The sequence below is a fragment of the Accipiter gentilis genome, chromosome 7 (assembly GCF_929443795.1).
Source record: "Accipiter gentilis chromosome 7, bAccGen1.1, whole genome shotgun sequence".
In the NCBI taxonomy this organism is placed as follows: domain Eukaryota; kingdom Metazoa; phylum Chordata; class Aves; order Accipitriformes; family Accipitridae; genus Astur; species Astur gentilis.
Window position 1 is genome coordinate 11,095,692 of NC_064886.1, and position 13,076 is coordinate 11,108,767.

Consider the following 13,076-nt stretch of genomic DNA (forward strand, 5'->3'; position numbering starts at 1 on the left):
TTGGTTTTTTTGGTTGGTTGGGTTTTTTTCCCCACTTCTGTAACATTTCATCCACGTTTGACTTCTTGTTTTTATCTTCTGAATAACCTCTGTGCTTATGGCACCCACTAAACCACCACATGGCAATGTCACACCCCTGGCTCGGCCTGGCAGCGGGCAGGAGGGAGAGGTAGGTTGCGTCTAAACATGTTGCCGCTTCATTGCTGTAAACAGTGTACTACGTACACTCAATTTAAACTAGTGTTTTGTTTGCTATTAAGTCAAATAAAGGCCTTTATAAAGAAGATCAGGTGTGGAGAAGGATTGTTGGGGCTGGGAAAGATGCCTGAGGAGCTCGGGGAACGGTCAGAGGACTAACAGAGATGGAAATAAACCTCATGGGGTGGCTGTAAAGAGCTTTTCTTGTGAAAAAAATTCTTATCCAGGTACTGGAGGGGATGGGGGTTCAGCTGGATGCCCCTTGCAGCTGCGTGCTGCTGCCTGTACCTTTTTTTTTAAGCGGTGGGAGTGTCGTTGGGGGGCGAGCAAAGCAGAGATTGATGTGCTGACTTCTGCCCCATATGCAGCCATGAGCCAGCTTGCACTCTGCTGTTGCATCCTCTGGCCCCCCCTCTCCCTGCTCAGCTGGCCTCCATTTAAAGCATGAAGACCTGCTCATCTTGTACTTTTGAAGGCTGGGCTGGGATTTAAGAGCTGCTAAATGGCTCTTGGCCATGTTGCGTGGTGACAACAAGGAAAACACTTTAACTGCAGCTAGATCTGGTTTAAGTGTTTTCTTTGCTGAGTTTCTCTCATTGCTTTTCCCTGTTATTCCGTGTTTGAGGGTGAGATTTGGGGGTGCTGGGGGGGGCTGCAGACCTCCTAGGGATATTTGGGATCATGCCAGGTTTCTGCTCCTAGTTCCTCCCTCTTGTGCATGGTCCCAGCTCAGCCCTGAGGTGCCTGAAATCAGGGATTTCTCCCCCCTGGGGCACAATTTAAGCCTATCTCTTTGCCGAGAGTCTTGCTGGGCCCTGAGGAGATAGGGCTCTGCTAGGCAGGACCCTGCGAGGTCAGGGAGAGGTGTAGGGCTGAAAGGGACCTTGGAGCCCTTTGGGGGATCCAGGGGCCATGCGTGCCTCCCCCCATTCCCCTCCATCCCTTTATATTTCCTGGCCCTGGCTGGTGTCACTCCAGAGGGTTAGGGTGGTTTTTCTGGGAGTGGGAAGTGTTTCTACTCCTGGAGCATCCCCAAGGCCAGGGCGCATCAGGGATGCAGGCAGAGCACAGCAGTGGGTACCACATGCTCAAGCATCTCCGCAGGGCTGAGCTTTATTGGTGGAGCTGCTTGTTTCAGCCCAGTTGATTTCCCTTTTCCACAACCACCCCCAAGTCCTTTGTGTCAAACCTTGGGGGGCTCCTTTGCCCCGATGCTGGACCCCCGACCTCACCTGGCTGTATCCATGTGCCAGCACAATCCAGCCCCCACAGAGGCATTGCCCTCCGCAAGGATGGAGCTGAGGCAGAGGGGGTGGCAGAGTCCCGAGCCCCTGGTTGTCCCCAAAGATGAGAAAGGGATGTGTCCCCTCTCGACGGTGCTGGGCTCGAGGGGCCACCACCTGCCCTCACTGCTCCTCCTTCTCCTCCTCCTCCTCGGGGAGCTTCTTGCGGGTGAAGAAGCCCAGCTGGGGCAAGAGGGAGAGGATGGATGGGAGGAAGGGGAGTGGGCAGAGTCCCCCTGTCCCCTACTGTGCCTCCCCTTCCCCCCCCCTCCCCCCTAAAGCTGAGCCCAACCCCGCTCTCACCTTCCACAGGCAGAAGATGATCAGTGCCAGGAGGAGCAGCCCCCCCAGGATGCTGCCCACCAGGATCCAGAGGGAGATGGGCACCCGTTTCCCCTGGATGATTTCAAGCACCATCTGGAAAAAGAAAGGAGGAAACAGGGATGGGGAGTGTCTGTGCAGCCCTGCGCCCCAGGTTTGGGGGGCAGCAAGGGTCCAGGGGGGCTCCTACCTCCCTCTGATGTGCCCCCTCCTCCAGCAGCAGCACGCTGCTCTCTGGCACCCCCAGCCAGATCGTGCTGATAACTTTCACACTCCTGAATTTAGCCTGGGGATGGGGAAAGGTGGAGAGGGGGGGCTTCAAGCTGCGTTTCCCACCCTGGGCTCTTCACTCTGTCCCCAGCCAGAGCGTGGGGGGAGTGTCACCCTTCCTCATTGCCCCCTCCCCTCCTCACCCCACGGAAGAAGTCGTTGTGGATGGTGCGGAGGATGTGGATAGAGATCTCCCCACCACGGTCCAGCCGGCCCAGCCGGCAGCTCAGCTCCTGGCACCAGGCGTTGCTGCAGTCCTATGGGGAAAAAAATGTTGGGTGATGTGGCAGGGGACACACACACCCCCCCCCCGCCCCAGCCACCCCCAAACTGCAGCTTGGGCAGAGTGGGTATCACAGTGATGCTCACCAGCCTGTCCACATGCAGGAGGTCGTCGGGGTGCACGGGGACCACCATGGCCGTGCCCCACTGCCGTGGCTCCTTGGGGGGGGTCCGCAGCATGCAGGTAGCCTGGGTGGGGGGAGAGGAGCTGGGCTTAGCACCAGGGGGGGTGCAGGGACCCCACAGAACCCCCAGCTCAGGTGAGGGACTCACATTGTCGGCCAGGACACGTGTGACTGAGAGGAATGTGGTATGGCGGTAGCCCAGGGCTGGTAGGGCCATGTGGAGGGTGACGTTTCGGACCAGGTAGCACCCAAAATTCTGCACCTGGGGGGAGAGCTGGGTGAGCCAGGACCCCCCAGGATCCCCCACCCCCCATATGTCCTCACCTTCACCGTGGTCTTGAATTCAGGCCCGGGGCCATGGGGGAAGGTGCCAAGTGGGTGAACCTCGTACCGGTGCAGGTTGGCATCGCTAACAGGATGAGAGCGCAGTCGGATCCTGACTCTCTGCTGCCTCCATCCCCAGCACCATGAAGCCGCCCCGCAGCTCTGCCCTGCTTCCCACCCCCACCCCCCCCCAAGCCCTACCTGGAGAGGAAGAGGTCAGGCTCATAGCGGATGGAGGCAGAAAGCTGGACCACGTTGTCCTCCAGTGTCGCCTCTGTGCTGTCACTGGAGGGGGAAGATGCAGCTGTGGGGAGCTCAGGAGGACCCCGAGGCCCCCCCACACCCACCACCTCGGCCAACCTATGGGGTACAGCCCAGCCGCCAGCCCTGCTCCTACCTGCTGGCCTCGAGGGTGACCTCAGCTCGGTCAAGGAGGATGGAGCAGCTGAACTCCAGCTCCAGGGTGAAGGACACCTGGGGGAAAGCGGAGCTGTCAGCGAGGTGGGATGGGTGCACAGGGTCCCGGGGGGTGTCCCAGGGGGTGTCCCAGTCCCCTACCTTGGCCAGTGAGCGGAAGACAGGGTAGCCAACACTGCAGAGCCGGCAGTGACCCGGCAGTGCCATGCACTCCAGCTTCACCGGGCTGGTGTCCTGCAGAGAGGGAGACATCACCTACAGCCGGATGGGGACGGGAGCACAGGGGGCTGGAACTGGGGGGCTCGGGATGAGCACAGGAGTGAGGGGGCTACACAGACCCCACCTGGGATCAGTTGGGGGACCCAATGGACTCCCACCTGGGATGCTTGGGGATAAGAATGGGCTGGAGGGTCTATAAAAGACTGGAGAAACCCCAATCTTTGTCCTGGGATGGGCTGGAGGGTCTGTACAGGGCTAGAAGGACTATGATGTCTTGGACGGACTGGGGGGGGGGCCATACAGGTCTGGGGGATCCCCCCATGGCCCCGTACTTGGAGTGCGAGGCTGGAGAAGTGGAGGTTGTTGGAGAAGCAGAGGAGCAGGCTGGCGTTGTAGGCGTTCTCCTTCTTGTTCTCCAGGACCACATCCACCACCACCTTCCTCCTGCCCTTGCGCAGGACATGGGGGCTCTGCCTGCAGCAGCGAGGGATGTTACAGCCCCGGTGGCTCCCAGGACATGGCTCAGCCTTGGGGACACCTTAGGGACACCCCATACCTGGAGCCCACGATGTCCATGGTGGCACTGAGCACCAGGTCCGTGACACACTCGTCATCCTCCCCGCAGTCCTTGAAGAAGGGGATCTGGAAGGAGCCAGGTGTGATCCTGATGCTGGAAGCACCATGGTTGATTCTGGATCCGGCCACCCCCTCCAGCACCCACCAGTTTCCGGATGGTGGTGGGGGACCTCTCATCCAGCACTGGCCCAGTGGATTCGGCCATGGCCAACCTCACTGTGAAGCTGAGGGGTCGCAGATAGTCTGTGGTGTCCTGGGGAGGGTGGAGAGATCCCTGTTAGCCCCCTGTGCTCCTGGGGGAGCTGAAAAAAGGCACCGGTGTCCCAGGGAGGGGTCCCACCGTGGCTCACCAGGACGTGGAAGGGGAAGCGGAGGCAGCTCTGCCTCCCCAGGGAGAGCTCAAGGCGGCGCTGCAGCAGCCGCCGGGCACCAGAGTTGAAGGCAGCCCGGGCTCCTGGTGTCCTCTCCTCCAGGGACACGTTGTATCGGAGCTCTGTGTGGTGATAAGGATGGGGTTCAGTGCTTGGGACACCCAAGGGGCTGGGAACACCCTGGGGATGCTCTGGGGACACTCCAGGGATGCTCCTGGAAAAGCCTAGGGGACACCCTGGGCATGCTGCAGGGATGCTCCAGGGTTGGCACCTGGCACATCCTCCCCAGTCCCCAGAACTCACCAATCTCCCTGTCCTGCTGGCCCTGGGCACGGGTCCCGGCGCGGAAGCAGACCCTGGCCCGGAGGCAGACAGCTCTGGTGCCGCCGCGTTGGCAGTTCTTCTGGATGACGTTGATGGCCGGTGGCTCCACGGTCAGCGATGTGTTGATCTGGACAATCTGGCGGGAGCTGGCAGCAAGGGGACAGTGTCACACCCCAGGGAGGGACAGCACTGTCCCCCAAATCCCACCAGGATATTCATGGGGACTGTGACATCCATCCCTGCCCCATCCCCAGGCTCTCCTCCTCTTATTGCAAGGGGAAACTGAGGCACACAGGAGTCCAGGAGATGCCTGGAAGTGTCCTGCCAGGCAGGACTGAGCTGAGTGGCCCTGCAGAGTGCAGTGGCCCAGAGCTGTCCCCTCCCCACATTCCTGTCCCCAGGACTCACCGCAGCAGCACAGCCACCCCCTGCGCCCCCACAGCCAGGTCCACCAGCCCATCCCCGTCCAGGTCCAGCTGCCCGTCCACGCTGCGCCCAAAATAACTGAGGGTTGGACCCAGCGCCGCCGCCTCGATGCGCTGGGGAGGTGAGAGCAGGCTGAGCAGTGGCTTCATTGCTGTCTTGTATAAGGTTGTGCTCAACCTAACAGAGCCCCCACCCAGATGGCAGCGAGACCCCCCAGACCCCCCCGGTCCCATCTCACCTGCTTGTAATTGGGCAGAAGGGTGCCCGGGGCACCGTGGTAGACATAGACAGCACCACGGTGCCCGTCCTCCAGCGGAGCCCCCACCACCACATCATTGAAGCCATCATGGTTGAGGTCTGGCACGGCAGCCAAGGCGTAGCCGAACCGAGAGTCCTGCGGCTTCTTGTCGGCGTGCAAGGTGCCAGCAGGGGCCAGCAGCCTCTGAAGGGGCACAAGGCAGCCCTCTGTACCCCATGGTGCCAGGTCTGGCCCCGTGTGCTCCATATGTGAGGCTCGGGAGGTGGAGGGAGGAGTGCAGGGGGATCCCCTGGGCTGTGTGTCCTCCCCGGCCCTGCTGCATCTCCCTGACCCTGCTGTGACCCCCCCCAAACCCTGCTGTGTTCCTCCAGTCCTGTCAAGTCCCACCGCATCCCCCTGACCCTGCTGCATCCACCTGACCTTACATTCTTCCCCCAACCCTGCTGTGTCCCCCCAATCCCATTGCATCCCCAGCCCCACTGTGCATCCCAATCCCCCTGCACCCACTGTGATGCCCCTGCATCCCCCCCCAACCCCTCACCTGCCCCACTCTGTAGAGGTACACCCGCCCCGTCTCCCTGCTCTGGGCACCCAGGTACATGGGAGCTGCCACCAGCAGCACGTCAGTGACCCCGTCACCATCCACATCCAGGGCGCACACCTCGCTGCCGAAGTAGGAGCCGATCTGTGGGTCGCAGCAGGTTTGTGTGAGGCTGGGGGCTGCCGGCAGCCCCTTCCCATGGCTGCCCGCCCCCTCCCCCTGCCAGCAGCACCTACCTGCTCCCCTGTCAGTGCCTGGGCCACTGTCACGGTCCCCGTGGTGCCCATCTCGAAGAGGATCACCTTGCCCTTGTGCTGGAAGCGAGGGGCTCCGGCCACGTACAGGCGCTGCCCGCTGGGCAACCGCAGCGAGGAGATGGCATACCCTGAGGTGGGAGACCCTGGGTGTCAGCAGCAGGGAAAAGCCCTTGTGCTGGTGGGGCCGTTCCTCGGCCACTCTGTGTACCCAGGGTATTGAGCATCCCTGGGGCACCCACCATCCCTGGGGCACCCACCATCCCCTGTTTCCCTGCCATGCCTAGGACACTGAGCATCCCATTTGCTCCACATCCCCGGGGTGCTCAGTATCCTCAGTCCCCCCTGAATCCCCAGGGCACCAAGCATCCTTTGGGTGCTCAGTATCCCTGGTTTGCCCTGCATCCCCAGGGCACTGAGCATCCCCGGGGCATTAAGCATCCCTGGTTTGCCTGGCATCCCTGGGGCACTGAGCATCCCTGGGGTACCGAGCATTCCCAGCGTACCAAGCATCCTTCGGGTGCTGAGTATCCCTGGTTTGCCCAGAACTCCTGGGGCACTGAGCATCCTCAGGGCCCTGAGCATCCCAGGGGTACCCAGCATCCTTGGGACATCGAGCATCCCTCAATTGCTGATGATCGCCCATTTGCCCCAAAACTCTGGGACACGGAGCATCCCCAGTTCACCCCACATCCCTCGGGACATCACCCCCATACCCAAATAAGCCGCATGATTCTTCAGCTCCACTGGGAACTCCTTCTCGAAGGCTTTCCGGGGTGGGATGATGCGGCCACGCCGGCTCTCCTCCAGCACAGCCCCGTCCCAGTCATAGGCTCCCACTGTGCCAAAGAGGATCCCGTCCTGGCAGGGAAGCAAAGGAGGGGGTTATGCAATGCTTCAGCAGGATGGGAGCTTTGGGGGGAAGCACGTGTTACGCCTCGAGGACATCGCGTGCATGGCGATGCCTCACTGTCCCCAAACCCTCCCCAAAAATGTCATCTGGGACACTCAGTGTCCAGCATGACAGGGATGCACAAGCCCAGGATGGGCTGAGGATTATTTTCCACTTCTGCAAAGCCCCCAAGGCAGGCAGTTGCTGCCCTCCCCCTCCCTCCAGCCCTTCCCTGGGCTGGATCCTGCCCATTCCAGCAGCCTCACCTCCAGGAGATGGAGGGAGAAGCCAATCTGGGACATCTCCAGCTCGAAGGAGCTCTCGTTGTACCCGTGGGTGCCTGGGGTGGGGGAAGGAGATGGTATTCCTCCAGATGTGGTTCCAGCTGTTTTTTCTGCAGCCCTCCCTGTGCTCCAGGCCCAGATCTGGCCCCACATCACCTTCCAGGCTGAAGATGCGGTCGCCCAAGGCGTCCACAATGTCGTTGAGGGCGGCCTCATCAGTGACGTTGAAGAAATACTTCTCGTCTGGGTCGCTGGCGATGTACTTGATCTCACGGATGAAATCTTCAGGGTCCTGCTGCCGGCGGAGGTAGTGCCCCAGCACCTGAGGAGAGGGGGGTCCAGCATCGGCTGGAGGCCAGATCCTGACCCCAATGCAGCCAGGATGGGGGTCCTCCACCCCAGCATGGCATAAAGGGGGATTGGGAAACAAAGGCACAGTGCCTGCTCCTGACTGGCAGGCAGGGAGGTAGCCAGGGCGCTCACCGCGATGGCATAGCGGGTGACATTGCGCTTCTCACACTCTGCCAGTGCCTCGGGCAGCTCCTCGCCATCGTGGGACTCCCCGTCCGTCACCACAATCATCAGCCGGGTGGCATCTGCCCGCCCGCCCCGCTCGGGGCTGAAGGCTTCGGTGCTGCCAGAAAGGATGGGTGGTGTGAAGCCAATCCTGATCCCAATCCCAACCCTGGTCCTGACCCCGATCCCAACCCCAATCGCGATCCTGCTCCCCATGCGGACCCTGATTCCTTGACCCTGACCTCAATCCTGACCCTGATCCTGATCCCAATCTCAACCCCAACCCCCATCCCGACCCTGATCCTGATCTAAATCCCGATCCCAACCCCAACCCCAGTCTTGATCCCAGTCCTAACCCTGATCCCAATCCCAGTCCTGATCCCGCTCCCAATGCTGACCCCAATCCCAATCCTGACCCCGATCCTGACCCTGATCCCAACCCCAACCTCAATCCTGACCCTGATCCTGATCCAAATCTTGATCCCAACCCCAACCCATCTTGATCCCAATCCTGACCCCTATCCCAGTCCTGATCCCGCTCCTGACCCTGATCCCAACCCCAACCTTGACCCTGACCTCAATCCCAGCCCCAACCCTGATCTTGATCCTGATGCAAATCCTGATCCCAACCCCAACCCCGATCCCAATCCCGACCCTGATCCCACTCCCGATGCTGGTGCACACCAAGCCTGGTGGATGGCGAAGGCCGTACGTGTCTCCCTCCCCTCCTGCCGGCTGATGTTCTTGGCCGCCTCCACCACCTCCTCTGCTGTCTGGTATCGCCCCAGCTCCCACTCATGCACCGCCCGCTCCCCGTACTGCAGCACCCCCACCTGCCACAGAGATGGAGTGCTCAGCACGTGGGCTCAGACCCCCTCCACCCCAAAATTTCCCCCCCAAAATGTGCAGCATGCCCCACCTCCCTACAACACAGCCCCAGCCGGCAAAGTGCACCCTCAACCACCCTGAAAGCAATCCCAGCTGGCATCGCCCCAGGGGTGGCATCAACGTGGGGATGATGGCATCACCCCAAGGGTGGCATTGCCCCAGGGATGACAGCATTGCCCCAGGAGTGACATCACCCCAGGGGTGGCACTGCCACAGGGATGACAACATCATCCTGTGGACAATGGCATCCCCCTGGGGATACTGGCATCATCCCAGGGACAATGGTATCACCCCAGGGGTGGCATTACCCCAGGGAAGACAGCATTGCCCTGGGGACAACAGCACTGCCCTGGGCACAATGGAATCACCCCAAAGGTGGCATTGCCACAGGGACAACACCATTACCCTGGGGACAATGGCATCACCCCAGGGATGACGGCATTGCCCGGTGTATCATGGCAGTACCCAGGAGATGGCATTGCCCCAGGGACAATGACATTACCCTGGGCATGACATTGCCCCGGGGACACCAGCACAGCCCTAAGGATGCTGGCACAGTCCTGGGGACGCTGGCGCAGCCCTGGGGATGCCACCTCACCTGGATCTGTCCAGGCCCAATGAAGAACTTGCTGAGGATGTTGCTGAGGAAATTCTGCACCTCGTACCAGGGGTAGATGCTGTTGGAGCCGTCCAGGACAATGACGATGTCCATGTAGGTGGAACAGCCTGCCAAAGGAAGGATGCAGCTGACACAGGCACGCCGTGGCAACGTCCCAGCATGGGGCTCCACACACCACAGCCATCCCCCCACTCACGCTGTGCAGTAGGGGCAATGGTCCCCACCAGCCGGAGGTCACCGTCCAGCCGGGCGCAGATGCCGGTGCTGAAGACAGAGGTGCCGCACGCCTGGGACCAAAGCGGGGCGCAAGCCTGGCCGAGGGGGAGGGGGGTGACACGGGGACACAGAGCATGGGCTGGCACCCGGCCCTCGCACCCGGCCGTGCCTCAGTTTCTCTCTGGGGGAAGCTCCTCTCACCACGAAGCCGCCATCCTTGGAGTCCAGGAGGGTCATCCCGAAGTGCACGTTGTGGCCTGGGGTCGGGGAGAGCCACGGGGCTGCGGATCCTCGGCACCAGGGAAAGAGATGCCAGGGGTCAGCAGCGCGGTGAGACACCCCCCCCGCCAAACCCCGCTGGCGGTCTCACCGGGGTGAATGCCAGCCTGGAAAGGGCAAAGCCGGGTACAGAGATGGCCACCCATCCCCATGGGGCATGGTGGTACCGAGGTTGGCTTTGGTGCAGTTGGTGTTGGGGGGTCCCACGCGGCACTTGTAGACGTCACCTTGGCGGTCGCTGTCCCAGGGGGCCCCCACCAGCAGCCTGCGGGGACGTGGCAGCGTGAGGGGACACTGGCTGGGTCACTGGCAACACCCTGCTCCAGCTCGGCCGCAGCATTTTGGGGCACAGTGCCAAACCCTGCCCACCCCCGCCACCGGCATCGTGCCACGGTGCTTCCGCCACCAGGCTGCCGGCGGTTTCCGTCTGTCTGTCTGGCTGGCTGTCCGTCCTCCCTTTGATCGTCATCCCAACCGCCAGCACAGCCACTGGGGCCCCCCTGGATTTACTGACAGGACCCTTATTTTCATGTGTCCCCCATTCCCAAGCTGTGTCAGGGCAAAGCACAATGAACCTTAAAATCCCATTTCTGCCCCCAGAAAACACCGACGGGGCTTTGCTGCCTGGCTCCCTGCCTCAGTTTCCCCTCTTCAGGGCATCGCAAGCCATGCATCCCCCCATCCCTTAGCCCTGCCGCACATATCCACCCCATGGGTTGTGCTGGGGGGGGATGAAAGCCCCACGGGTGTCCCGTTGTCGTCCCCCCCCCCCATGGGGTGCCACTCACCACTTCTCCCCGCCGCCCACCCGCTGCAGCACCTTGTAGCCGAACTGGGCCTCGGCCGGTCCATGGAAGAGCCGTGGGCGCCTCACATCTACATTGAACCCCACGCACAGACCTGGGGGGGGCACGGGCAGGATGGCGAGACCTGAGGGTGGGGGCACCCACGGACCCAGGCATCCTGAGGCCCCCCGCCACCCTACACCCATCTATAGGGACGGGGCTGCTTCGGCGCAACCCCCAAACCATGACAGCCTCGGCACTGCAGGGGGGCATGCAAAGCCCCCCTCCCCCCCCGTTTTTTCGGGTACTGCTGGGAGCACCCGTCTCCCACCCGGTGGGGAATTAAAAGGGGGGGGGGGGGGAGAGGACATGGGGATGGGTGCGACCTGCAATGGCCATGCCACAGCTGCCTCGTTTGCCAGCCACAACCCCGTAATTAGGCAGGGCGATGCCCCTCCACCCCAGCTCCCCCCTTGGCAGGTTTTGGGTGGGAGAATTAAGAGGCTGGCTGGGGAGTCGTGGCATGACCCTGGCACCCATGGGTGCTTGGGGTGCCCATCGCCCTGCTGGGGTGAAACTGTGTGAGGAAAGGGGGGGAGGCGGGCCGGGGGGTAGTGGGTGTCTCAAGGAGGGGGGAAGAGGTCCTGAGTGCTGGGTGATGAGCACCCCGTGTGTGGCTCCAAGCACCCCACAGGCACCACCAAGCACCCTACATATAGCACCCAGCACCCCACGTGCAGCACTGAGCACCCCACATGTAGCACCCAGCACCCCAAATGCAGCACCAAGCACCCCACAGGCAGCACCGAGTACCCCACAATTGCACCCAGCACCCCAAATGCAGCACCAAGCACCCCATATTATAGCACTGAGCACCCCAAATGCAGCACCCAGCACCCCAGCAGGCTCTGGGGTGGACAGGGCAACTTGGGGGTTTCCATTTTGGGGGGCCCAATGGGTTTGCGTTTGCCTCCAAACTTGAAAAGAGTCACAAAGTGCTGCACTCCCCCCCATCCTCTCTCCTCCTCTCCCAGCTCTGGATGGGGAAACCGAGGCACAGGGAGGCCAAGGGCCACTGAGGTGGCTGCATGCCTCAGTTTCTCCACCAGCAAGGCACGGTGGGAGAGTGTGGACATGCCCAGATGGGACGGAGATTGGGTGGAGGTCCAGCCACCATCCTCTCCCTTGGTGGGGGGGACGACCTTTTTTGTCTTTATTTCCCCCAAAATGTAGATTTTCCATTAAAGGTGGGGTTTTTTAGTTCCTCTTAGAGGGGTTTGGCTTCCTTCCATGCTGGCACCGACCCCTTCCTGGCCCCATCCCCAAACCCAGGGGAGGTTTTGGGATCCCCCCTCCAGCAGAAAAAAGTAAAAAATATATTGAGGAGGTGGGATAAGGACCAAAACCAGATGCTTTTCCTGCAAAACCCCCCTGACCAGCTCGGCAGAGGCATCTCCACATCACTGATCTCTGGGTTAATGGGTACCCAGCTCAGCACCAGCCCCCCCCAACCCCGCAGCATCCCCAAATGCCTCTGATTCACACATCCCTCCCCCCCAAAAAAAACCCTTTTTTCCCAAATCTGGCTGGATTTTTGGGGGACATTACCTGGGAGCAGGAGCAGCACGGGAAGAAGCCATCGGCACCTACCACCCTCCATCGCCCCACCGTCGCTGGAGCCGCCAGCATGGGCTGTGAGCAGCTCAAAGGTTACTCTGTCTCCATACAGGATATTTTTTTTTTCCTCTTTTTTTTTTTTTTTTTTAAATATTTTTTTTTCCTCCTCCTTCATCTTCAATTGGCTGCTAAAAATAAACAGCCAGAGTGGGTTTTTTTTGAGGGACGGAGTTAGGAAAAAAAGGCAAAGTGGAGAAAAACATGGAAAAAAAAAAAAAAAAAAAGAGGAGAGGGAAGAAGGGGGCAGGGACGTGCAGGGTTTGGGGGGACAATGGCATGCTCGGGGTGCTCCTGAAGGGGTTTTCCCCCTTTTCCTGGCAAAGCAGTCCCTGCACAGGGTGGGAAGCATGTCCCATGGTGTCCCCAACCGCAGGAAGGCTTGAACCCCACAGCCATGGCCAGGACACCCGGCTCTTCTCCCTGGGGACCTTGACTTCAGGCTGGGGGTGTAGGGATAGGGAGTTTTGGGGTGCCCGCTGCTATCCTTGGTTCTCGGCGGATTTAGGGTCACCACGTCCTCCGGGTGACAGTGCCACCTCCTGGACACTGTCCCCATCTCCTGTCCCTTGGAGAAGGCTGAGAAGATGGGGTGACCTCGGTGAGGATTCCCCCCCATCCAAACACCAGCTCCTCAAGACGCCCCTGGCAGGGGAAACCAAGGCAGGTGGGATGCCCAGCATGCAGTAGCACCCCAAGACCACCTTTCAGCTACTGAAGGACACAGGGCAAG

General features: G+C 61.0%; 1 protein-coding gene across 7 annotated transcripts; it reads right to left on the bottom strand.

The window, feature by feature from the left end:
* Positions 1-378: 378 nt before the first annotated feature.
* On the bottom strand, positions 379-13,069 carry ITGA10 (integrin subunit alpha 10). Of its 7 annotated transcripts, none has more exons than XM_049804530.1 (30): positions 12,278-13,068; positions 10,673-10,784; positions 10,052-10,149; positions 9,807-9,895; positions 9,586-9,700; positions 9,369-9,496; positions 8,567-8,715; positions 7,850-8,000; positions 7,523-7,688; positions 7,349-7,422; positions 6,907-7,051; positions 6,173-6,321; positions 5,937-6,080; positions 5,375-5,578; positions 5,119-5,249; positions 4,690-4,856; positions 4,366-4,508; positions 4,161-4,268; positions 3,996-4,081; positions 3,772-3,913; positions 3,362-3,454; positions 3,201-3,277; positions 3,005-3,088; positions 2,804-2,888; positions 2,628-2,741; positions 2,442-2,543; positions 2,216-2,329; positions 1,993-2,088; positions 1,785-1,898; positions 379-1,664 (listed from the first exon to the last, which is right to left on the bottom strand). In XM_049804530.1, exons 1-30 carry the CDS (start codon positions 12,960-12,962, stop codon positions 1,605-1,607), a joined length of 4,125 nt encoding a protein of 1,374 aa, XP_049660487.1. In that variant the 5' UTR covers positions 12,963-13,068; the 3' UTR covers positions 379-1,604. The 7 variants fall into 7 exon arrangements, 6 of the variants coding, with proteins under 6 accessions (XP_049660487.1, XP_049660491.1, XP_049660488.1 ...); XM_049804534.1 differs by having other exon boundaries at positions 10,705-10,784; positions 12,278-12,406; XM_049804531.1 differs by lacking the exon at positions 1,993-2,088 and having other exon boundaries at positions 12,278-13,069.
* Positions 13,070-13,076: the final 7 nt, after the last annotated feature.

Coding starts and splice junctions, on each gene's coding strand:
- ITGA10 (XM_049804530.1), bottom strand. CDS start 12,962: ATGGGGGGGAATCCTCACCGAGGTCACCCCATCTTCTCAGCCTTCTCC. Junction 4,082..4,160: donor CCACCACCATCCGGAAACTG/GTGGGTGCTGGA, acceptor GGCTCCTTCCAG/ATCCCCTTCTTCAAGGACTG. Junction 1,665..1,784: donor TCATCTTCTGCCTGTGGAAG/GTGAGAGCGGGG, acceptor CTCTTGCCCCAG/CTGGGCTTCTTCACCCGCAA.